The following is a 24,752-nucleotide window of genomic DNA, read 5'->3' on the forward strand; positions in this document are numbered from 1 at the left end:
AAACTGGCGTTCAAAGTCACCTACAGAAATTCCAGCGTTAAACGCCGGAACTGGCACCTAAATGGGAGTTAAACGCCCAAACTGGCACCAAAGCTGGCGTTTAACTCCAAGAGGAGTCTCTACACGAAAATGCTTCATTTGCTCAGCCCAAGCACACACCAAGTGGGCCCGGAAGTGGATTTTTATGTCATTTACTCATCTATGTACACCTTAGGCTACTAGTTCTCTATATATAGGACCTTTTACTATTGTATTAGGAGCTTTTGATCATGTTTTTATGATTGAACCCTCTTTGGGAGGCTGGCCTCACGGCCATGCCTAGACCTTGTTCTTATGTATTTTCAACGGTGGAGTTTCTACACACCATAGATTAAGGTGTGGAGCTCTGCTGTACCTCGAGTATTAATGCAATTACTATTGTTCTTCTATTCAATTCCGCTTGTTCTTGTTCCAAGATATCACCTGTTCTTCAACTTGATGAATGTGATGATCCGTGACACTCATCATCATTCTCACTTATGAACAAAGTGACTGACAACCACTCTTGTTCTACAAGCATACGAGGCTTAGTGAATATCTCTTGGATTCCTGATACACGATGCATGGTTGATCACCTGACAACCGAGTGCTCGCCTGACAAACGAGCCAGCCATTCCGTGAGATCAGAGTCTTCGTGGTATAGGCGAGAACTGATGGCAGCATTCAAGAGAATCCGGAAGGTCTAACCTTGTCTGTGGTATTCTGAGTAGGATTCAATGATTGAATGACTGTGACGTGCTTCAAACTCCTAGCAGGCGGGGCGTTAGTGACAGACGCAAAAGAATCGATGGATTTTATTCCGGCCTGACCGAGAACCGACAGCTGATTACCCATGCTGTGACAGAGCATAGGCAACGTTTTCACTGAGAGGATGGGAGGTAGCCACTGACAACGGTGAAACCCTACATGAGCTTGCCATGGAAAGGAGTAAGAAGGATTGGATGAAGACAGTAGGAAAGCAGAGAGACGGAAGGGAAGGCATCTTCATACGCTTATCTGAAGCTCTCACCAATGATATACATAAGTATCTCTATCTTTATCTTTATGCTTTATTCGTTTATCATCTATACCCATTTGAGTCTGCCTGACTGAGATTTACAAGGTGACCATAGCTTGCTTCATACCAACAATCTCCGTGGGATCGACCCTTACTCGCGTAAGGTTTATTACTTGGACGACCCAGTGCACTTGCTGGTTAGTTGTGCGAAGTTGTGTTTATGCCATGGTATTGAGCACCAAGTCTTTGGAGCCATTACCGGGGATTGTTTTGTGTATTAAAAAGTAGTGATCACAATTTCGTGCACCAATAAACCGAAAGAAGGATAACATTCAAATGCTCGTATGAACGCCCATGAATTCGGGTGTAACTGCGTTGGAGCACAGTTCAACTGAGCCAACACCCTGCATTCAAAATCAGTAAAAGGAAACCTCATGCCAAGTTCAGTCAACATGCAGGTATATATATAAAAATAACTCTAGTCAGACCTTCGCTCGCAAACCCTGTCACTGTCATCACAATGTAAAATCCTAACTTCCAAATGTACACCATTCCTCACCCACCTAGCTTCATTTAACTGAGCCACCAACTCTACACTACTGAAAATCGAAACGCGACCCCTCACATCTCCATCAACCCAGCTATACATGTCCTTTTCATCCACCACAGCACACTCTTTTTCCTCTATTATAAGACAGAAAGCAAAAACTAGGTGAAAAGGTACAAGACAAAAGTAAACTAACCTTTCTTACTCATTCTTTTTTTCCTGGGTACACGTACAACCTTCGGAAGATAAACAATTTCCTACACCCACAAGTAGTTGAAAAGACAAATACAACTCCCTAGAAGCCCTCTATCCCACGATCCCTTACCCCACTCAAAGCAAATACCAGATCCGGCAGACAAAAAAATGTGTATATATATATACACACACACACACACACGGCTCTTACGATGCATCCTTCCTATACAAAGAGCTCCTGAAGCCGAAAATATAGAAACTCAACCTATTTTTTACAGGCCAAGTTTGGGGGTTGTGATTCATACTAACAACCTCGGCTTCAGTAACTTTGACTGAGCATATCTAACGGCTAAAGAATCTTCAAAATATTACTAACAGTCGATATTCTCGCCTCAACAAACCACAACAGAACTCCCCCAAAATCCGATCAATAGCTCAGTGTAACGGCAAAAAGCTAAGATTCTTTCGACTATATAAATACATTGGCTAACCCTCGTCAGGGAGATATCCAAAAAATACCACTAGCACTGAGAAAATACACACGGCTCTCTCACTTTAATATATTGCTTATTTATTCATCTTTTCTTAAGAAGCATCACTGATTTGAGCGTCAGAGTCTCTTTTGTAGATTTCATGCCAAGCTTGTCCCTGTTTTGAGGATAACCTTTCAAGCCGGTGAAAATTTACTCTTGTATCCGAGCTATAGTCCAAAAAAGTATTCTTTACCAGAATAACATCTATTTTTCGGATCATCATTCATGCGAATGTAATTATAGATGTAGGTGTAAAATTATTTTATACTAATGATGTATTAAAATTTAATTTTAAAAATTAAAAAATATATATAAAAAATAAATATTTTGACACAAAATTTAATAGATATTTTTTAATATGAGAGCAAATATAATTTTTTAATAAAAACATATATATATATATATTAATTTTAGCGGGACACTTGTATAACATATGTCGGTTTTTATTTGGAAGATATTTAAAATTAATCACTAATATAAAATATATATTAAAATATAAAATATATATTAAAATTAGTGTAAATAGTATTTTTATTTTAAAAAAATTATATTCTGTTAGCTATAGTGAAAAAGTTTTCAACGAATCCACTAATTCTGATCTTCCCCACAATAGAATGAGATATTACTATAGTAGTAGTTTTTTTTGTTTGTTTTTGTTTTGGTAGATGAGATATTAGTAGTTAACCAATTGATGTAGATAAAGACGATTACATGCATCCAGCTATATACAGGAAAGCAAATAGAAATAGAAGTATTCAAATTAAAGGCATAATATATATATATATATATATATATATATATATAATGTATTTTATGAGAATGATATTTTTATATAACATGTGAAAATATATTTATAAGTATTAAATTAATTTAAATAATTAAAATTAAATGTGACTAATAAACAATATATAAATAATGCATTTAATATAATCATTATATTTACGAGAGAAAATACATTTAATAACTATTATATTTATAGCTATTGTTTTTAATTTTTATTAAAATATATTTTATAAATAAATTAAAATAATTAGATTTCACATAATTATAGAAAATACAACACAACTAAAAAAAATCATATACAAACCATATTTTTAAGAAAATGAAATCATAATTAATAAAAATATTTTTTAAGAAGTTCTATTTTATATTTGTATACATTTAATTATCAAAAATACTTTTAATTTTATTTAGATAAAAAAATATAATTATTTTAATTTATTTATTAGGCATGTTGTAATAAAAATTAAAAATAATGATTATAGATATAATATAATGGTTATAAATATGTTCATATATACATAAATTTAATGACTATAATAAATATATTACTTATATACTACTAATTAGCTACATTTAATCTTTTGACCATTTAAATTAATCTTATGACTATAAATATATTCTCACACATTCTCATATAAAAATCTTATTCTCGTACAATACATTTCTATATATATATATATATATATATATATATATATATATATATATATATATATATATATATATATATTTGCTTAGTGTTTATGTTCCTGTTTAGTAGTTCTAATTAAGAAAGGCAGGCTTTTCTATCGTAATTGTTGTTAACTAGCTAGTAAATTTGTTCACAATATATATAACTGTTGTACGTAGGATAAAGTGACGATAAGATATTAGAGTATAAAACAACCAGTCATATATTAGAAGTTGAGATGATCAGTTCCGTAATTGATTCATGAAGAGTGCATATCTATATATTTTGAAACAAAATATGGTTTGAGAAATGCGTTAGCTTGCATGGTGGAAGTATGTAGCTTAGCTGCTGGGAATCTAGAATCTATATTCTATCTTCCCACCGGAAAAGTGGGTTTTCTAGCTGTGTGATTCCTATCTATTGATTGAAACTTATCGGTCAATCCCTTCAAGTGGTGAATGGATATAAATCATATTTTTATGCTTTGATGCGATTAACAGTTGATTATTTGATATCGCTTGCCCGAAAAATTGGAAAGAGAAAAAAAAAGGAGGTGGCCCGGGAAAGGGGGGGGGGGGGGGGGGGGGGGGGGGGTGGGGGTGGGTGTGGGGGGTCATATAAGAGAATTTGTCCCATCGTTGCCGTTAAAGCCAAGCCAACACAAAAATGTGATTTTGTTATTTGCGTATAATTTAGAATAAAGACTAGGATTCTCTCTATTTTTACAAAAATATAAGGTGATTTTTGTCTAAAAATAAACACTTTAATTTTCAACCTTTTTATTTAGAGATAATATGATCTTTTATTAAAAGTTTTGTTAAATAATAACTATAATTATTTTTATGAAAATTTTATTTGTATTATATAAAAAAAAATTAATGATCAAAGTGTCCTTTTTTTAAAAAAAAAGAAATCGTTTTATCCTTAGTAAAAAATAGACAAAGATAGACTTGGGTGTTTATTCAATCATTAATATAACGATGATTTCCATTATTTATCGTAGAGAAGAATTTTGTTGTCTCCCAGCTGAACGACATTATTTATTTATTTATATGTATTATCTCTTGGAGCACATATTCTGCTAATTTACCTCATTAATATTTTGTGAAAATTAATAAAGCTAATTTAAAATAAATAAATAAAAACTAAATAAAATAATAAATAATAAATAATTTTAGTTTATAATCTTATAATTTTAATGGTTAAAAAAAATTATATACTTTTAATTGATGGATGGTTCATATTAAAGAGACTCACTTATAAATTGAGTTTTTTTTTTTTTTAATTCATTCAAGTCAAATCATTCAGATAGAATAATATAATATTTCTTTGAGTAGTTTTTTCTTATATATGATATAAAAAAGTGTGTTCACTTTTTGTCAAGAGAGAGTATTATTGTAGTCTTCTTGTGATAGAGAAAAGTTGTAATTTTCAAAAAAGTTATTCAATTATTTTCATATTTTATACAAATTTTTAATTTTTCATCTCTATATTTTGCTGTGTCATTTGTCTGGTACCTAACAGTGATATCAGAGTCAAAGGTTGCTGATTAATATATTTTTTTCGCTGCAAGTTACCATCTAAAAAAAATGGCAACAAAGTATGAAATTCCAAAATTTAGTGGGAGTAATTTTTTCATATGAAAATTGAAGATAAAAGCTATTATGAGAAAAGATAATTGCGTGAAAGCAATTGAATTTAGATCCACTGGAATTACAGATGAAAAATGGAAGGAGATTGACAACAATGCTATTGCAAACTTACACTTGGCACTAGCTGACTCAGTTTTATCACGTGTAGTAGAAAAAAAGACAGCAAAGGAAATTTGGGATACTCTCAAGTCTCACCAAATTATATGAAGTCAAATCACTTCACAACAAGATATTCTTGAAAAGAAGACTTTATACTCTTCGAATGAGTGAGTCTACATCGGCAACGGATCACATCGATCAACAATCTAAATACGCTATTTTTCCAACTCTCATTGTTGGAATATACCATAGTAGAAAACGAACGTGCAGAGCTCTTACTTCAAAGTCTACCAAATTCATATGATTAGCTTATCATTAACTTAACTAATAATGTTTTGACTGATTATCTTTTTTTTATGACATGGCTGCTGCGGTTCTTGAAGAAGAATCTAGGCGCAAGAATAAGGAAGATAGATTAGAGAGCTCAAAACTAGCAGAGGCGTTGTTGATGACGAGAGGAAGATCAATGGAGCGTGGTTCCAGTGGGAGCCAAAGTAGACTAAAGTCACAAGGAAAGAAGCAATTCAAATGCTACAATTGTGGCAAGAGAGGGCACTTCAAGAAAAATTGTCGAAATAAGAAGAGTATGGAGAAGGTTCCAGAACGATCAAGTTCTCAAGGATGTGTTATGAGTACCTCTGATGATGGAAAAATCCTATATGACGAAGCAACAATTGGTTCTAAAGGTAGCAAATAACTCACTGATGTTTGGATTGTTGATTTAGGAGCAACATGGCATATGACTCCTCATCGTGATTGGTTTTGTACATATGAACCTGTTTTGGAAGGATAAGTGTTTATGAGAAATGATTATGCCTTAGAAATTGTTAGAATGGGTATTGTCAAAATAAAGATGTTTGATGGTTCTATTCGTTCACTTCAAGGGTTAAGACACGTGGAAGGCTTGAAGAAGAATTTGTTGTCGATTGGACAACTGGATGAACTTGGTTGTAAGACCCATATTGAAGGTGGGATCTTAAAAGTTTTTAAAGGAGCTCTTGTGGTAATAAAAGTAGAAAGATTGCAGCAAATCTATACATGCTTGTGGGAGATACTTTGCAAGAGGCAGAGGCATCAGTTGCTTCAGCAAGCCAAGAAGAAATGACGATGATATGGCATTGCAAAATGGGCCATATGTCAGAATGAGGTTTGAAGATTCTTGTAGAACGTAATCTCATTCCCAGGCTCAAATCGGTAAACTTACCATTTTGTAAGCATTGTGTTACAAGCAAGCAACATATATTGACGTTTGGTAGATCAACTGCTCGAAGCAAGCACATATTAGAGTTGATTCACTCTGATGTATGAGAGTCACTAGAGATGTCTCTACGAGGAGCAAAATATCTTGTATCGTTTATTGACAATTACTCTAGGAGGCTATGGGTGTACCCAATCAAGAAGAAGTCAGACGTATTTGTGATGTTCAAAGAGTTCAAAGCAAAGTTAGAATTTGAATCTGGAAAGAATATCAAGTGTTTAAGGACAGATAATGGAGGAGAATATGTCGATGGTAATTTTCTAACATTTTGCAAGCAAGCAGGTATTCAATGGCAATTCACAGTTACATATACGCCTCAGCAAAATGGTGTAACAGAGCGAGTGAATAGGACTTTCCTAGAAAGAGCACGAGTTATGTTGCAAATTGCAGGTTTAGCCAAGTCTTTCTGGGCAGAAGCTGTTAAAACAGCCTGTTATATGATGAATCGGTCACCATCAACTTCAATTGGGTTGAAGACACCAATGGAGATGTGGCAAGGTAAGCCACGTAATTATTCTTCTTTACATATATTTGGTTGTCTTGTTTATGTGATGTACAATTTCTAGGAAAGAACAAAGCTGGACCCAAAGTCTAGAAAATGTACATTCTTAGGTTATGCTGACGGAGTTAAGGGGTATCGCCTGTGGGATCCCACTGCCCGCAAGGTAGTTGTCAGTAGAGATGCGATATTTGCAAAAGATGAGTTACAAAAAGAACTTGAAAATGATAGCACTGTTAAAGAGATAACCACTGTTCAAATAGATGAAAAATGCAGAGAAGATGATCTTTCTGAAGTAGAACAACAGCACGAAGAACAAGAAACAAAGGCCAATGACATAGAAGTTCGTCGATCTACTCGACAAAGAAGAATACAATCATGGCACTCAAATTATGTTTTGACAAACCATGATGCATATTGTCTTTTGACAGAAGATGGAGAGCCAACAACTTTTATGGAGGCTATGCGCAATCCAGACGCTTCTATATGGATGACAACAATGCAAGAAGAAATTGAGGCATTACATAGGAACCATACCTGGAAACTTGTTGAACTTCCAACAGGTCAGATAGCCATTGGTAACAAATGGGTTTACAAGATCAAACGAGATAGTAATGATCAGGTGGAACGATATCGTGCAAGATTGGTTGTCAAGGGATATGCTCAGAAAGAAGGTGTTGATTTCAATGAAATATTTTCTCCAGTAGTGAGACTAACTACTATTAGATTAGTTTTGGCTATGTGTGCTGTATTCAAGGTTCTGAAAATCGGACCGGTCATCAAACTGCTCTAGTCACTGGTTCACTGGTTTACTGGTCCAACCGGTGGTTCAACCGGAAAAACTGTTTTAGAATAAAATAATAAATAAATTATAAATAAACATCCTAAAATATCTTCCAAATTTAAAACACTACACCAAAAATCATCAACCAAATTCATATGATATTATCAAAATACAAACTCAAAAGTTAAATAGTAAAAAAAATCTAAATATTAAATTTTGACTTTGAGCGTTAACAGGATCACTTAACACCTCAGATTCTAATTTAGAAATGTCAAGAGACAAAGATTATCAATTTCAAAAGAATGTTGAGCTAGTTCAATTAGAAAATGTTGATCATTCTGTGGTATTATGCTAACTGAACATGAACCTAAACCTTGCAAGATGATATTTTCGGTTTAATCTTAGGCAGCATTGCGTTCATCTGTTGTAAGTGAGCTCTCTTAGCAATAGATTCTTCTTGCTGAGCAAGCCATAAACGGAATCTAGTGTTGTTTCCAAGTTGAGATATCAACCTAACAAGTAGTCATTGAATAAGAAAGCATAACATATCACCAATTACCTATACACTTTGACTCTCCTTCCACTACCATCATCATCATTCATCAGTTTATTTATATATGGCATTGACAGGTAGCTACCCTACTCATTCAGTAACAACCAGCATTTGATTTGATTTCCATTTTTAGCATTCAACAACAACCATTACAAAACAGCAGCATAACAACAACAGTGCCATAACAAAATAGCAGCATAACAACAACAGCAGGTTAACAAGTCATTAATCACAAATTCCAAATTTAAAACACTGATCAGTGATCACACAATCACAGTGCCATAACAAAACGCAACATAACAAAAATAGCAGCTTAACAAGTCACTAATCAGAAATTCCAAATTCAAAACACTGACCAGTGATCGCAGAATCACAGTGCCATAACATAATCACAGTGCCATAACATAACAGATATAAAATTAAAAATAGCCACAACACAATGAAAAATAAAAAATCCTCAACAAGACCATATCTAAATTCTGCCTACAGTATTCAACAATATTGCAACACAGAGCCATCAAAGCAATTAGAAAATAGCAAAACACTAAAACAGAGTAACAATACATAGTACACAAAACCATCAGAGCAATTAGAAAATAGCAAAACACTAAAACAGAGTAACAGTTACTGTATTAGGTGTTCTAGACTCTAGTTGGTAAAAATGACATAACAAAGTTTCCAGCATTAGCAACCAATCCATACATACAAATTTCAACAGCAATCAGAAGTTTAGAACCATACATACAAAGAATACCGAAGACCAAAGAAGAAGAATTGAAGAACCAAACTTCAAAACCAAACTTCAAGCCAAGACCCACAAAGAATTGAAGAAAAATGGAACAAAAATTGAAGAAGAAGTTAAGAGAAGATGAAGACGAGGAGCCACTAACCTGGGTTCAAGAAGCTAGCGAAGACGAAGAGGACCTGCCGAGTTACTGTGTTCCTGACACGGCGAAGAGGAAGAAGCGGCGGTGCTGAGGACCTGGGGACGGCGGCGGCGCTGAGGCCCTGAGAACGGCGGCGACGATGGAGGGCTAGGGTTCGACGACCAGGGGTGAGATGAATGAATGATTGGGGGAAGAGGGGGTTGGTCACGTTACTGGATCGGGTTTTCTTTTTTTTTTAACAAATTTAAAACGCCGTTGTTTTATCCGAACCGGCCGGTCACCGGTCCGGTCCAATCGGCCGGTCCAACCGGCCGGTCACCGGTTCGGTCCAACCGATCGGTTCGACTATTTCCTAACAGTTTTCTCTCGAGCGGTTATATGAGGAGGACCGGACTGCTTGCATCGTCGGTTCCCGGTGGAACTGGTTCGACCGGATTGTCCGATCTGATTTTCAGAACATTGGCTGTATTTGATTTACATTTAGAGCAATTAGATGTAAAGACTGCTTTTCTTCCTGGAGAACTTGAAGAAGAGATATATATGCTCCAACCAGAAGGTTTTGAAGAACAAGGAAAAGAAAACTTAGTTTGCAGGTTAACTAAATCTCTGTACGGTCTAAAGCAGGTGCCGAGGTGTTAGTATAAGAGATTTTATTCTTTCATTATTAGCCTTGGATATAACATACTTAGTTCAGATGATTATACCTATTACAAGAGGTCTGGTGATAATGATTTCATCATTCTGCTATTGTATGTGGATGGCATGTTGGTGGTAGGTCCCAACAAAGATCAAATCCAAGAATTGAAGTCACAGTTGGCTAGAGAGTTTGATATGAAAGACTTGGGACCAGCAAACAAGTTTTTAGGGATGCAAATTCACCGAGACAAAAAAGATAAGAAGATTTGGTTATCACAAAATAATTATTTGAAGAAGATCTTGCACGCTTCAACATGCAAGAGTGTAAGCCAATTTCAAGCCCACTTCCTATGAATTTTAAATTATTCTCAAGTATGTGCCCTAGTAATGAAGCAGAGAGGATGGAAATGTCTCGAGTACAATATGCATCAGCAGTGGAAAGTCTTATGTATGCCATGATCTGTACAAGGCTAGATATTGCTCAAGTAGTTGCAGTGGTAAGTCGATTTATGGCAGATCCAGGTAAAGAGCATTGGAATATTGTTAAGAGGATCATGAGATACATCAAAGGGACCTCGAAAGTTGCATTATGTTTTGGAGGATCAGAATTCATTGTCAATGGATATGTCGACTCAGACTTTGTAGGTGATCTTGATAAACGAAAATCTACTACAGGCTATGTGTTTACACTTGCTGGAGGAGCTGTGAGCTGTCTATCTAAATTATAGACTGTTGTAGCTTTATCTACTATAGAAGCTGAATATATGACAGCTACACAAGCATGCAAGGAAGCTATTTGGATCCAAAAGTTGATAGAAGAATTCGGGCACAAACAACAGAAGATTTCTGTATATTGTGACAGTCAAAGTGCCTTGCACATTGCAAAGAATCCTGCCTTTTATTCAAGAACAAAACACATTGGAGTACAATATCACTTTGTTCGGAAAGTAGTAGAAGAAGAAAGTGTTGATGTACAGAAGATTCATACTAAAGATAACCTAGCAAATGCCATGATAAAACCAATCAATACAGAAAAGTTTGAATAGTATAGATCCTCATACGGCCTATGGAATACATGAGCAACATGAATTTTGAAAATTTATCAAAATTAGCTTTAAGTGGAAGATTGTGAAAATTAGTAAAGCTAATTTTAGAAAATAAATAAATAAATAATAACTAAATAAAATGAAAGGTAATAAACAATCCTAGTTTGTAACCTTAGAATTTTTAATGGTTGAAAAAGAAAAGAATTATATACCTCTAATTGACGGATAATTCATATCGAAGAGACTCACTTATAAATTGAGTTTTTCTTTAATTCATTTAAATCAAGTCGTCCAGATTGAATAACATAATATATCTTTGAATAGTTTTTTTCTATATATGATAGAGAGAAGTGTGTTCTTTTTTTGTTAAGAGAGAGTGTTATTGTAGTCTTTTTGTGATATAAAAAAATTATAATTCTCAAAAAAATTATTCAATTATTTTTATATTTTATATAAATTTTTATTTTTTATTTTTATATTTTGTTGTGTCATTTGTCTGATACCTAATATATTTGACTATTTCTCAGCTATGCAACTATGGAAGGCCGAAGGCATTATAGTTTGTTATATATATACACTAATAATCCCCTAAGGCCCTAATAATCCCCTTGATAAGGTATATTCATAACCATATGGAATGATGATACGTTTGATACTCCACCGTATTATATTTGATGTTCATTCAAAATAAACAAATCCAACGGACCTATTAATAGTTACTAACTTACTATGTATTTTTATGATGCCGTAGATGATCAATTTGATTATACTTCAACATCTGATCATACACAAGTACACAACAAACATAATTTAATAAGCATAAGCTTTAGCTTCATGGGAGGAGGCGTCAAAATGAAATAAAGTTTCACTTTGAAAAGGTAAAAGACAAAAACCTTTTTTTTTTTTTTTAATTGGAAACATTTTAAATTTCAATGTTGCACTTAGACTCTTGCACAGTTGCACTGCTTTGTTTCAGGAGGAATATTTTAATATGAACTTTATTTCTATGTTTTTGGTAGTATAATAAGTTAATAACTATTATTTTAATGTATGATTTCACTTGAATGTTGTTCAGTCTGATTTTTTTTTATGGTTTTCACTTTTCGTTTGGGTATTGAGACCTTATTTCTGGGTCAAGGGTATTGAGATTTGAGAGTATATTTGAGTTTACTATAAAGCAATATAAAAGGTTGAAGGTCCAAATTGGTATGTACAGAAATGTGCAGTAAATGGTTTGGGTGAATATCCATATATTTTTGTGTTTAGTACGGATCGGTTAAACCAACCCACACCACAACAACAGATCACACTTAATTGTTAATTCCAATAAGATCACAGTAACTAAAGAGGACTTGGCTGCTGCTTCAAAAACAGCTAGAAACCTGCTTGAATCATCATTCATCGCTACTCTGATTGTGCAGGAATCTAGTTGATGCTGTTGTTGATTAAATTAATTGCTACTCGGCTTGAATTGAGTTGTTGAATTTGAAAAGCGAGCCCAATCCCATTAACTACACTCTTCGATGGCCCAATTTGACTTTAGGCATTAGGTGCCCTACCTACTACCATTTTCAATTTGACTGACCAGCTCTCTCTCTCTCGCTCTCGCGATCAATCCATGGCTGCTGGTGCTTCTAGTTTTTACTGTATTCCGCAGGCGGGTGCCAAGTCAAGCTCAAGGATGCGATTCTCGCGTGCTTGCAGAATGCAGCAGCAGGTGTCACTCAACAACGACAATAACACCAATAACAACTTGAACTTGTCTCTTACCAAATCCCAACAAGCTTTCACTGCTGCCCTGGTACTAACTATTTACATTCAATTCATACTCAATACTATTACGATGCCACTTTTTAATTAATTTGCAAAAAATAGGATTTGATGCCAGGAGGTGTGAACTCTCCAGTACGTGCCTTCAAATCTGTTGGTGGGCAACCAATTGTGATTGAGTCGGCTAAGGGATCTCGCATGCGGGACATTGATGGAAATCAATACATTGATTATGTGGGTTCTTGGGGTCCTGCAATTATTGGTCATGCACACCCTAAGGTTACCTTTCTTCTGCTCTATTGTTTCCACCACATATTATATCTGTTGACTATGTGTCCATGGAGCAGAGCAAAGTCACGTTTGACTTTCATTTGTTCATCATCAGGTACTTGCAGCATTGGCTGACACAATGCAAAAAGGAACCAGCTTTGGTGCACCTTGTCTGCTTGAAAACACTTTAGCCCAAATGGTCATCGCTGCAGTTCCAAGCATAGAAATGGTTCGCTTCGTGAACTCGGGCACGGAAGCATGCATGGGGGCGCTTCGTCTCGCTCGCGCATTCACCGGGAAGCCCAAGATCATCAAGTTCGAGGGCTGCTACCATGGCCACGCCGATTCCTTGCTCGTCAAGGCAGGAAGTGGAGTGGCCACCTTAGGACTTCCAGACTCCCCTGGAGTTCCTCAGGCAGCCACTTCTGATACCCTTACTGCGCCCTACAACCACATATCAGCCGTAGAGAAACTCTTTCACCTTCACAAGGGAGATATTGCAGCAGTTATCCTAGAACCTGTTGTGGGAAACTCTGGTTTCATTCTTCCTAAACCCGATTTTCTTGCTGCCATTCGCAAGATCACCAAGGAAAACAATAGTCTCCTCATATTTGATGAAGTTATGACCGGATTCCGCTTGGCATACGGGGGAGCTCAAGAATATTTTGGCATAGTTCCTGACTTGACAACTTTAGGAAAAATAATTGGCGGGGGCTTGCCGGTAGGTGCATACGGGGGTAGGAGGAATATAATGGAAATGGTGGCACCTGCTGGACCAGTGTACCAAGCTGGGACATTGAGTGGGAACCCTTTGGCTATGGCTGCAGGGATAGAAACTCTGAAGCTTATTAGGCAGCCGGGAAGTTATGAGTATTTGGACAAAATAACAGGCGAACTTGTTACTGGCATTCTTGAAGCTGGGAAGAGGGCAGGGCATCCCATGTGTGGTGGTCACATAAATGGCATGTTTGGTTTTTTCTTCACAGAAGGACCTGTGAACAATTTTGCAGATGCTAACAAGAGTGATACAGACAAGTTTGCTAGGTTCTACTGGGGTATGTTGGAGGAAGGTGTGTATTTTGCACCTTCTAAGTTTGAGGCTGGCTTCTCTAGCTTGGCACATACTCTTGATGACATCCAGTTCACAATAGCAGCTGCTCATAAGGTTTTGAGCAACATATGATGAATCAATAATAGTAATTATGCAATACTTTATGGTTACATATGCATATACTAGTTTTCAACTCCAGCTTTTGCATATCAATTTATATACAAGTATCATATAGTTTTGTATTTATTTATTTTCTGTAAAACAATTTTAAAGATTTCTTATTAACTCAACTTAGCACGTGATGTTTTGACTCCACTAGGAAATTCTTGGACGGTGATTTACTTATTATTCATTTATGCACCAACAAATATTATCTTAGTAAGTTGTAAGAAACTAAGAATCCCGTAGATGCGAAGCGTAGGTTGATGGCATTCCAAAGCGTTTATAAATATACCTTTTTTTATGAGCGAGGTTCAATGATAGTTAGTTTGGCATAATAGCAATACTCCAACAGCAGTAGTCCAATACCAAGAGAAGAGTAATGGAATCAGTTCTCTTGCAGAAATACAAGCATAGGGGGCTTCTTAAGACTAATCCGAGGGAAGAAGGAAAGCATCCCAAAAATTATTGGTGTATTGTGTATATATATAATAGGCAAGGTCCCAAAGATTTTGAGAAAGCTAAGATACAAGTGAAACTTGGAAACTAAACCTTAATTGGTGAAATAATAATAACAAGAAGAATGGGACTGGGGCTGTTCAGGATGTTCAACTGCTTCAGTAGTAAGCCCCGTGAAATTCCGATTATTCTAGGGTCGGAGACGCCGCCGCGGCCAAAGCAGAGGCAGCGGAAAGAAGAGTTGGGGGGCGGGGGGGAGTCAAAGATAGGAGGAATCCTGGGGAGGCCATACGTGGACATAAATACGATGTACGAGATGAAGAAGGAGCTGGGAAGAGGGCAGTCAGGGGTGACATACCTGTGCATAGAGAGGTCGACGGGGAGGGAATACGCATGCAAGACGATTGCAAGAGGGAAGCTGGTGAGGAAGGAAGAGATAGAAGACGTGAGGAGGGAGATAATGATACTGCAGCACCTGTCAGGGCAGCCCAACATAGTGGAGTTTCGTGGGGCATACGAGGACAGGCAGAACGTGCACGTGGTGATGGAGCTTTGCAGCGGAGGGGAGCTGTTTGACAGGATCATAGACAAGGGCACCTACTCCGAGAGGGAGGCTGCCCGCTTGATGAGGCAGATTGTCACCGTCGTCCATGTTTGCCACTTCATGGGCGTCATCCACAGAGACCTTAAGCCTGAGAACTTCTTGCTTGCCTCTAAGGACCCCCTTGCTCCCCTTAAAGCTACTGATTTTGGCGTCTCCGTTTTCATTGAGCAAGGTAACTAATAGCTCATCTTAAGATAAAACTATTCATACAATGAGATGAATCACAAACTATGTCTAAAAATAACATTTTTGAAGATATATATATATATATATATATTGAGTGATTGACCGTCTGACCAAAAGGATAGAATATAAGTATAAAAAGCGTGTATAGTAATAAAGGATTTCCTACATAATATTAGGTATATAAATAGAGAATCTCTGGTAGCACTGGAAGCACGAAATCGGTCTCTGGTTCTCTCTTTGTCTTTCTCTCTCTATGCGCAAAATTAAATAAAGCGGGTTGAGCGTAAAGATAAAAAAAGTGAAGGGAATGATGCTATGCTTTGTTTTGGTGTGTGAGGATGGAGTGAAGTGAAGGACCATCTCATCCGTTTTTCAAAGCCAAAGCGAGAGCCAATGCAAAAAAGCACCATAGTGTTGGATTGTTTAATCAGTACACACATAACCAACATAACGTAACTAATTAATCTCTGTATCCTCTCTTAGCTAGCTAGCTAGCTTCTCTTTGTTTCGTTGCCTTTTATCTATCTACTGTGCCCAATTATATAATTAAATGGGGCAGTGCTTCCCTAAATCCCAAAGTAATAACAGAATCCCAATCTCATATGAACCCGATTCACCGCCGCCGCCGCCAAACAGAAGCAAACAAGGCGTGCCAGCATACCGTCCAGCAAAATCAGAGGCGGCCTCGTCGTCATCCATCATAGGGAAGGCTTTGACGGACATAAACGAATTGTACAGGCTGGAGAGGGAGCTGGGAAGGGGGCAGTTCGGCGTGACGTACCTGTGCACGGAGAAGGCGACAGGAAGACAATACGCGTGCAAGTCGATAGCGAGAAGAAAGGTGACGCGGAAGAACGAGATGGATGACGTGAAGAGGGAGATAATGATCCTTCAGCACCTGACGGGGCAGCCCAACATCGTGGAGTTCAAGGGAGCCTACGAGGACAGGCAGCACGTGCATTTGGTGATGGAGTTGTGCCGCGGCGGCGAACTCTTCGACAGGATCATAGCCAGGGGGAGTTACTCTGAGAGGGAGGCTGCTTCCATATGCAGGCAGATCGTCAATGTGGTTCATGTTTGCCACTTCATGGGTGTCATGCATAGGGATCTCAAGCCTGAGAATTTCTTGTTGGTTAGTAGAGATCACAATGCTCCTTTGAAAGCCACCGATTTTGGTTTGTCTGTCTTCATTGAAGAAGGTTCGTTTCTTTTGCATTATTCTGTCTCCTCTCTTCTCTATCCTTGTTGGATATTCATCATCATTCTATCTTCACATAAATCACATAATATATTTTTCTTACCCATTTTTTATTATTAATAACATCCAAAACTCAGCTTGCAGCCAGAGCATTAAGAACACAAAAACAAACATACAAAATTGACTTAGGTAGGCAGGTTCGTTCTTCACATGATAATTTATTGGCATTCCCAAGTTTTATTTGTTAGAAATTTTTGTATGCTGAGGAAATAAGAATTTCTTTTCGAACATGGTATAATGAATACTTAAGAGTGACGTAAAATGTTAGCAAATAGGGAAGTCAATATATTAGAGCAAGAGATATTTCATATTCCAACTTCTCAATTATATTATATTATATTGTTTAATGTTTAGTTTGTTTAAGAAACTTTGGTGAAAAAACTTTAAGGATGAGCATGACCAAGTCTACTATATAAAGTCCGAGTCAACCACCTAAGTAAACGACCTCCTGCATGATAACGACAAGTCAACGGGTAAACGGTTTCCCATTGCAAAAAAGAGCAACTAAAGAAAAGCAGAGAGATAAGGAGAGTGTGTTTTGTGTGTACAGGACACTCGAGTTGAACCCTACAATTTATTAGTAGACCATCATGTCTTGCCATTCAAGTTCCATTACAAGAAGATATTAAGACTTTTGGGACGTGGTTAACAGATACTATATATATACACACAACAGTAGCAGCAACAAGCCCTTAATTAAAAAGTGTGTTAGCCATGCAACCATTATTAAGTGGTGACAGTAACAATTGCATAATGGCCTAATGGGCGCCAAATTAATTTTGAGGTTGATAACATAGAGATGCAACAATGCTTAACGTGTATTAATAATTGTACAGATAAAGTGTACAAAGAAATAGTTGGAAGTGCATACTATGTGGCTCCGGAGGTGCTGAAACGCAATTATGGAAAGGAGATAGATGTGTGGAGTGCTGGAGTCATTCTATACATTCTCTTAAGCGGGGTGCCCCCATTTTGGGGTGGTAAGTAATAAGTGCATACATAACCCTCCCTCTGTCGCTCTGTTTCGGACTCACTCATCACTATCATTGTTGGACAATTTCAGAAACTGAGAAGCAGATTTTTGATGCTATCTTGGAAGGGAAATTAGATCTAGAAAGCGCACCATGGCCTTCTATTTCAGCTGCTGCAAAAGATTTGATCAGGAAAATGTTAGCCTATGAACCTAAGAAACGCATCACAGCTTCTGCTGCCCTTGGTAAATTTCATTCATTTCCAGTATGAAGCTAGCTATGTATCATAATGGTTACTAAGGTTATTCACATTATGAATATGAATCAGAACACCCTTGGATGAAGGAAGGGGGGGAAGCATCTGACAAGCCTATAGACAATGCGGTTTTAAGTAGGATGAAACAATTCAGAGCAATGAACAAGATGAAGAAACTTGCTTTAAAGGTGCCTTTACAATTCCATTCTAAATGTGAAAAATCACTTGATTATAGTATATTATTTCTTGTGTGTGATATGACAAATACTTTATCTTTGGACATGGAAGGTGATAGCACAAAACCTTTCAGAGGAAGAAATCAAGGGCCTGAAACAAATGTTCAACAATATGGATACGGATCGCAGTGGCACAATCACTTTCGAAGAACTGAAATCTGGTTTGTCCAGATTGGGATCCAAGCTTTCTGAAACTGAAATAAGGCAGCTAATGGATGCTGTGAGTTAGTTCAGTCACATAAATAATATTAATGTTATACAAAGACACATGCTTTCAATTTTGCATTTGTATATATGTATGTCGTGCCATGCAGGCTGATGTTGATAAGAATGGAACCATTGACTATTATGAATTCATTACTGCCACCATGCATCGGCATAAACTTGAGAAGGAAGAAAATTTGTATAAGGCTTTTCAATACTTTGACAAGGATAGCAGCGGGTCAGTATGTAATTATATATTCATTCATTTCATCCTCACATTGATATATATGTTGGTCAACACAATTTCCTGACCTTGCTCCTCAGTTACATAACAAGAGATGAGCTTAGACATGCTTTGACTGAATATCAAATGGGAGATGAAGCAACTATTGATGAAGTCATTGATGACGTTGACACTGACAAGGTACGGATATTATTATATACTTCCTATCCGTATTCCATATTATTCATCACTGTGATGCTTCATTTTGCAGGATGGGAAGATCAACTACGAGGAGTTCGTGGCTATGATGAGGAAGGGGACATTGGATAATGAAGGGGTTATCGGCAAAGAGAGAACACGATAATCTGCTGAGTTCACTCTACTTTTATGTAAAATTTGAGAGAACTCAACATGTATTACTTTGTAAAGTTGTTTCACGTGAATACATTGCAACATGTACCGAAAATAAATAAAACTATGTCAAGAGTCAAGACATATGCTTCAAAGTAATTGCACCTTTGTTATTTATTTACATTCTCTTTACTAGTAATTTGCACAAAAATGATAGAAGATTCGAAAGAAGCTTGCATGAATACACATTTAACAACTCATGCTTAAGTCCATTCATATTAAAATAAAAAAAAGTTTCACCATCCTTTTTTATGGCACTTGCTTATGGACGCCGCTAACTTCATTATAAACTTATTATATCTAAGAAGTTATCAAATATTTCACTATATTTACTCATTAAAGAAAAATTTAAGTATCACATAAATCAAAAGAAAAATTTACGTAATCAATGCTAAGATCATGCAAAACCACTTTCATCTGCAAGAGATCTCACATGGCTAATTCTTCGACATATGATCAGTTAGACTGGTTTGCGAAGAAAGAAAGGGAATGCCAAATTTTCACATCTAAAATATTTTATTTTTAGTAGCCGATGACAGGTAAAACACTATCAAATGACCTTCAAATCAAGCTCCAAAACAGGAATTTTCAGACCATCCTTTTCGTTTTCATAGAAAAGCATGCTATGGTAATCTTCTGTTGAGATTAACCTTTCCCTCTCCCAGTTCCCACTTTAAACTCCTTATAAAGACAAACCGAATCCAAGGAGACAAAGATGAGACATTTTGGAATGGGGATGTCAAACATTGATGGGAGACGATATGCCCATTATACTTTGTAATCAAGATAACATATGAAGAATTTCACATAGAATACATGTTTGGAACTTGAAAATCCAATATTCACTTTCAAAACAAACAAAAGACTAATAGAATAAAAATAAGTTCCATCTGGTGTCATCCTTCTGTCCAACCCCTGTGACTGAATTCTCAGAGGAGTTTAGCTTTTACATACTTGTCAGTTCATATTTTTTGACTCATAACTCTTAAGGCCAACGGAATTTGGATCAATCTGAAATAAATGGTAAAACCTGTTAGAGTTTGAAGCAGAAGTAAGCATAACCACTGCAAAGAACCAAATACTGAAATACCACCTCATAGAGGAGAAATAAATAAATAATAATGCAAGACATTACATTATATTATAAAATTTCTGGAAAGGGGGAGAAATTTCCTTTCATACCGGTGCATATTCACTTTGATCATCAGTGACCTTGCATATCAAGCATTTCATCCAGTCGTTTCAATCTTTCCATTCCTTCACTAATCAGGTATCGGATCCTTTGCTTGTCTTTACAATCCCGATTATTTTCCATCTCTTGTCTAATTGTCTGTCTCAGTTCATCTGTCACATTCCATTTGATCTTAAACAGTTTCATAAAACTTTAAGTGAAACAAAGTAAGGCCTGCCAAACAATGCTGACTATCCAACGTAGACATTGGATGACTAGACCAAATTACACAAACATTCCATGTCCCGTAATTTAATCAAGTTCAAATGTAAAATTATCCAAGTATACGTATGCATAAATATATCATTTCATTACTAACATTAGAACCTATTACTCTATTAGGACTATCTTTATATCACAAAATCCGATAAAGAGAATGGCCCAACTCAAGATTCAATGCTTATGCTTGAGTTCCTTTACCAGCGGTCCTAATAAATCACATTACAGTACTTATGAAAACACGAAGCAAGACTACAGAGCTCAAATTTTGAGCTTAATACACTTGCACTAAGATGTCACAGAAATGCTGACCTTTAGCAGCAGTAGGGGCTCGAGCAGAAATCCTCAATGCTTGCCTGTAAAGCTTCAAGACTCGAGCGCGAAGAAGGAAGTCCTGCAGATCCATGGAGATAAAACTATCCAGCACTCACCTCTTCCTACCTAAGCGCATTTATCAGAATCAGGATGCCACAAAGAAAGCATAATGCATTCGTTTGCACATTGCAGCAAACAGATGGTGTGCTCGGACGTTTTCGAGAGTGTTATGCACAATTGAACAATACCAAAGCAGAAGAGTGATGTAGATTGAAGTACCTGTGATGGTGATTGTTGAGAATATCGAAGCTGGTGTTACTGGGCTGAGAAAGATGCAGTCGGTTACAGAGAGAAATACGGCGACCAGCCAACCACGACGGCATGGAAGCTTGAAGCTCAACCACCGCGCACATAAAGGCAAATATCTGCAAACACTGAAGCCCAATAATGGTTGGCGTTATTAGAGCTCTGTCCAATAATAGGCCCATCTAGACTGAATTGGGCCTAAAATATACTAGGTAATGATGTAGTTCAAACCACTACTCCGGTCCAAAAATAAAAACACCCTTCTGAGTTTTGGAATTTAATAAAAAAACATTGATTACCAAAACAAAATTAGAATTTGATATCATTTTCCAATTGAAAAAAGGTAAAAACTCAGGTGAAGTCGACTTCACGTGAAGTTGATATCTGAGAGTCGTTAGATGATTCATCTAACGACTCTCAGATATCAACTTCACGTGAAGTCGACTTCACCTGAGTTTCCACTTTAAAAAAATGTTATACACTCTACCTTTATAACTATCTCTATTGGATATCGTTTGCTTTTAATATTAAAAGTGATCGATAAAAAATTAGAAAAAACAAGTGTTTTTTTGTACCTAAAAGTTGTACAAATGAGGTGCATAAGATAAGTTGTGTCACACTTATACTTATTTCTCATTTTCTTTGTGGTATATTATATGCATTTTTTATGTGCACTTATTTTGAATACTTTTGGTATTAAAAATGATGGGTAAGAAGTGAGAGAAATAAAAAAATTGTTTTTTTATATTATAAAAAGTACAAAAAAAAATGTACACAAAAAATAGTACATGTATTATAACATTAATTCTCTCTCTCTCTCTCTCTATATATATATATATATATATACTATTTTTTTGTTATTATATTTACATTATTTTTTAAACAAATGAATTATATCTATATATATACATATATATAGTTTATGGTTATTATTTTTAATTCTTCTTATTATATTTACTCTTATATTAAAAAACCGATTTGTCGAATCACTTATTGAATCTTAATATTTTAATATAAAATATTTATATGACAGAATTTAAATTATTGTTAAATCTTAATAACTAGTATATAACTAATATATACTAAAAGTTTTAATATTTTGAATTTTACTAAATAAATATAGTAGTTATTTTATATATTTTAATTTTTTATTTAATAAGTGATCCCATAAATCGATTTTTAAATTATTGAGTTCTATCATATAAATTAAACAATAATATAAATTATAATTTTAAAAAATATAAAAGATTTAAATTTTAAAATAACTACTATATTATTTAGTGATATCTAAAATATTAAAATTTTAAATATAAAATCAACAATAATTTTATAAAATCATTTAAATAAAAAAAATTTAATATAAAAAAATCTTACAATAAAAATGTAAAACTTTAAAATACAAATGACAAAATAATTTATAATAATTTAATTATTTTTATTATTTTATGTAAACAAAAATTTTGTTTATTAAGATTTAAAAATAATATTAAAATTAGTACTATAAAAAATATTTTAAATTTAATATTATGAAAAAAATTATATAAGGACTAATTTGATTAATTTTTAAAATTTTAGGGATAAAAATGACTTACATTTAAATTTTCAGAGACTATTTTGATTATAAACAATTTTTTTACATGTCAAGTGACACATGGCGTGCTAGGTGTCACTAACCTGATACATCAACCAATCATCTGGTGACACGTGGTACTTAACGTGACACGTCATCATCTAACTAACGGAATGACCAATTTGACTTACGTCTTATATTTCAAGGACTAATATGACTAAAAAAATTATTTGAGGACTAATTTAAAGAATAGGTGATCTTTCATAGACGAATTTGACTATTAAACCTTTAAAAAATTGTATTATCTTGACTCAAAACTAGTGATAAAACTCTAATAATGAATTACAACAAAAGAATTTTACCGTGACCTAAATTTAATAGAATCTGAACTTAGTTTGCAACACTATAAGAATCCTGAAAAGGATATTGTCCTTTAAAAAGGTTCATCAAGATTTATCTTTGGCCAACAATTAAGTCAATTCTTGTTGTTTATTCACGTTTTCTTCTAGCAGCATGAGTGTTGTCATTGATTTCATCAACAGTCTTCTTAGTGGCAATATAGTTGATGAATCCTTGCTGCGTCTGCTACAAGTGAAGGAGGCAGTCCATGCTTCCTTTTGTAGGATGTCTCCATTGTGTATCCCATTATATCATTGTATGTACATTGCATTCTAGTTCCTCTACCTTTGCCTCTATTTCCATAGTTCATTCTCTTGCCTCTACCTCTTCTTCTTCTGGATGAATCAAATGAATTGATCCTCGTAGCCTCAAGCAAAGCTTTAGTATACGAAGATTCTATGTTGCCAAATTGCCTCTTTTATTTATTGAGTGAGAAGCGAAAAAATTGTGTTGACAATCGGAAATGGAACCATAAGCATAATGCATATGCTTGATCTCACATTAGTATATTGTTCATTACGTTTTCTAAAAAGAGGAGTGTTAGGGCCAGCAACATTTGTGTTTTTTAACAATCAATTGGTTATTAATAGTATTTTTAATGGTTTGAGATTACATCCAATGGTGAAAAATCACTCACTTTTCTTTTGATGGTTAAATGCTGGCCACGAAACACAAAAGTTGCTGCCCCTAAACTTTCTCCTCTAAAAATTCTCACTGTGTGGCTCTCTTGTTTGTATTCTCTAATTTTAGCAAGTCCACAATCACATCTTTTAGCATATACTGAACAACTAGGAATAAATCTAAAATTGCTCAATCACTCCAAAATAACTTTTAATTTTGTATAATACGCAATCACACTAAATTCTCTTTGTTTCATTTGGTACATTTAACTTATATCTATCTCTTTGGCAAAATCGATATTTTAGGTTTATCCACATATCAGAAGTAATATTATTTCAGAACACACTCATAAATTTCATTACTCAACAACAAATTAATCCACGAAACAATAAACGTATTATATCTCTTCCAAGCTTCGAATATCATATCATCAAGATCGGGTTTCTTAATACTTCCTTCAACAAACTTAGTTTATTCTGTGATTTCAACACTAAAAGCATGGCTCTACTCCAACTGTGGTAGTTACTTGCATTCAAAGTAATCCAAATGAGAGGCATTCCAGAATTCTCACCAAGATGTATGAAGCATGGATTGGCTAGATCTGAGCTTGGATTTGCATTCGTCTTTGAGATTTCAGCTTGTAATAGTGATTGGGTATGTGAGCAATTTATTGCGGAAAAGTCTAGTGGCTAGCAATTTTATTGCATTTTGGCCAGCATGTAACCAGCAGAGAAAGATGAGTCATTGGATGAAATCTCACACCATCAAATCATCATTGATGACTAGTTGATGGCTACCAATCACCAATGTTGCTGGCTCCTAGCATTGCCCATTTACTGCACGTCCATGATGGAT

General features: G+C 35.4%; 3 protein-coding genes across 8 annotated transcripts; 2 read left to right on the forward strand and 1 right to left on the reverse strand.

Moving 5' to 3' along the window:
• Positions 1-12,385: 12,385 nt before the first annotated feature.
• On the forward strand, positions 12,386-14,566 carry LOC130935320 (glutamate-1-semialdehyde 2,1-aminomutase, chloroplastic-like). Of its 2 annotated transcripts, none has more exons than XM_057865017.1 (3): positions 12,386-12,979; positions 13,054-13,227; positions 13,334-14,566. In XM_057865017.1, the coding sequence occupies exons 1-3, from the start codon at positions 12,797-12,799 to the stop codon at positions 14,399-14,401; spliced, it is 1,425 nt and encodes a 474-aa protein (XP_057721000.1). In that variant the 5' UTR covers positions 12,386-12,796; the 3' UTR covers positions 14,402-14,566. The 2 variants fall into 2 exon arrangements, with proteins under 2 accessions (XP_057721000.1, XP_057721001.1); XM_057865018.1 differs by having other exon boundaries at positions 12,928-12,979; positions 13,067-13,227.
• A 383-nt stretch (positions 14,567-14,949) lies between these two features.
• Positions 14,950-19,357, forward strand: LOC130935319 (calcium-dependent protein kinase 29). Of its 3 annotated transcripts, XM_057865016.1 has the most exons (9): positions 14,950-15,480; positions 16,688-16,876; positions 17,772-17,915; positions 17,999-18,151; positions 18,235-18,350; positions 18,451-18,618; positions 18,713-18,840; positions 18,927-19,026; positions 19,097-19,357. In XM_057865016.1, the coding sequence occupies exons 1-9, from the start codon at positions 15,012-15,014 to the stop codon at positions 19,187-19,189; spliced, it is 1,560 nt and encodes a 519-aa protein (XP_057720999.1). In that variant the 5' UTR covers positions 14,950-15,011; the 3' UTR covers positions 19,190-19,357. The 3 variants fall into 3 exon arrangements, with proteins under 3 accessions (XP_057720999.1, XP_057720997.1, XP_057720998.1); XM_057865014.1 differs by lacking the exon at positions 16,688-16,876 and having other exon boundaries at positions 14,950-15,663; XM_057865015.1 differs by lacking the exon at positions 14,950-15,480 and having other exon boundaries at positions 15,781-16,876.
• A 444-nt stretch (positions 19,358-19,801) lies between these two features.
• On the reverse strand, positions 19,802-21,436 carry LOC130936344 (uncharacterized). 3 transcript variants are annotated; one of them, XM_057866402.1, is made up of 4 exons: positions 21,281-21,424; positions 20,999-21,119; positions 20,419-20,580; positions 19,802-20,247 (listed from the first exon to the last, which is right to left on the reverse strand). In XM_057866402.1, the coding sequence occupies exons 2-3, from the start codon at positions 21,090-21,092 to the stop codon at positions 20,441-20,443; spliced, it is 234 nt and encodes a 77-aa protein (XP_057722385.1). In that variant the 5' UTR covers positions 21,093-21,119; positions 21,281-21,424; the 3' UTR covers positions 19,802-20,247; positions 20,419-20,440. The 3 variants fall into 3 exon arrangements, with proteins under 3 accessions (XP_057722385.1, XP_057722384.1, XP_057722383.1); XM_057866401.1 differs by having other exon boundaries at positions 19,803-20,247; positions 20,999-21,123; positions 21,281-21,412; XM_057866400.1 differs by having other exon boundaries at positions 19,806-20,247; positions 20,999-21,127; positions 21,281-21,436.
• Positions 21,437-24,752: the final 3,316 nt, after the last annotated feature.

This window comes from Arachis stenosperma, chromosome 6 (genome assembly GCF_014773155.1).
Source record: "Arachis stenosperma cultivar V10309 chromosome 6, arast.V10309.gnm1.PFL2, whole genome shotgun sequence".
In the NCBI taxonomy this organism is placed as follows: domain Eukaryota; kingdom Viridiplantae; phylum Streptophyta; class Magnoliopsida; order Fabales; family Fabaceae; genus Arachis; species Arachis stenosperma.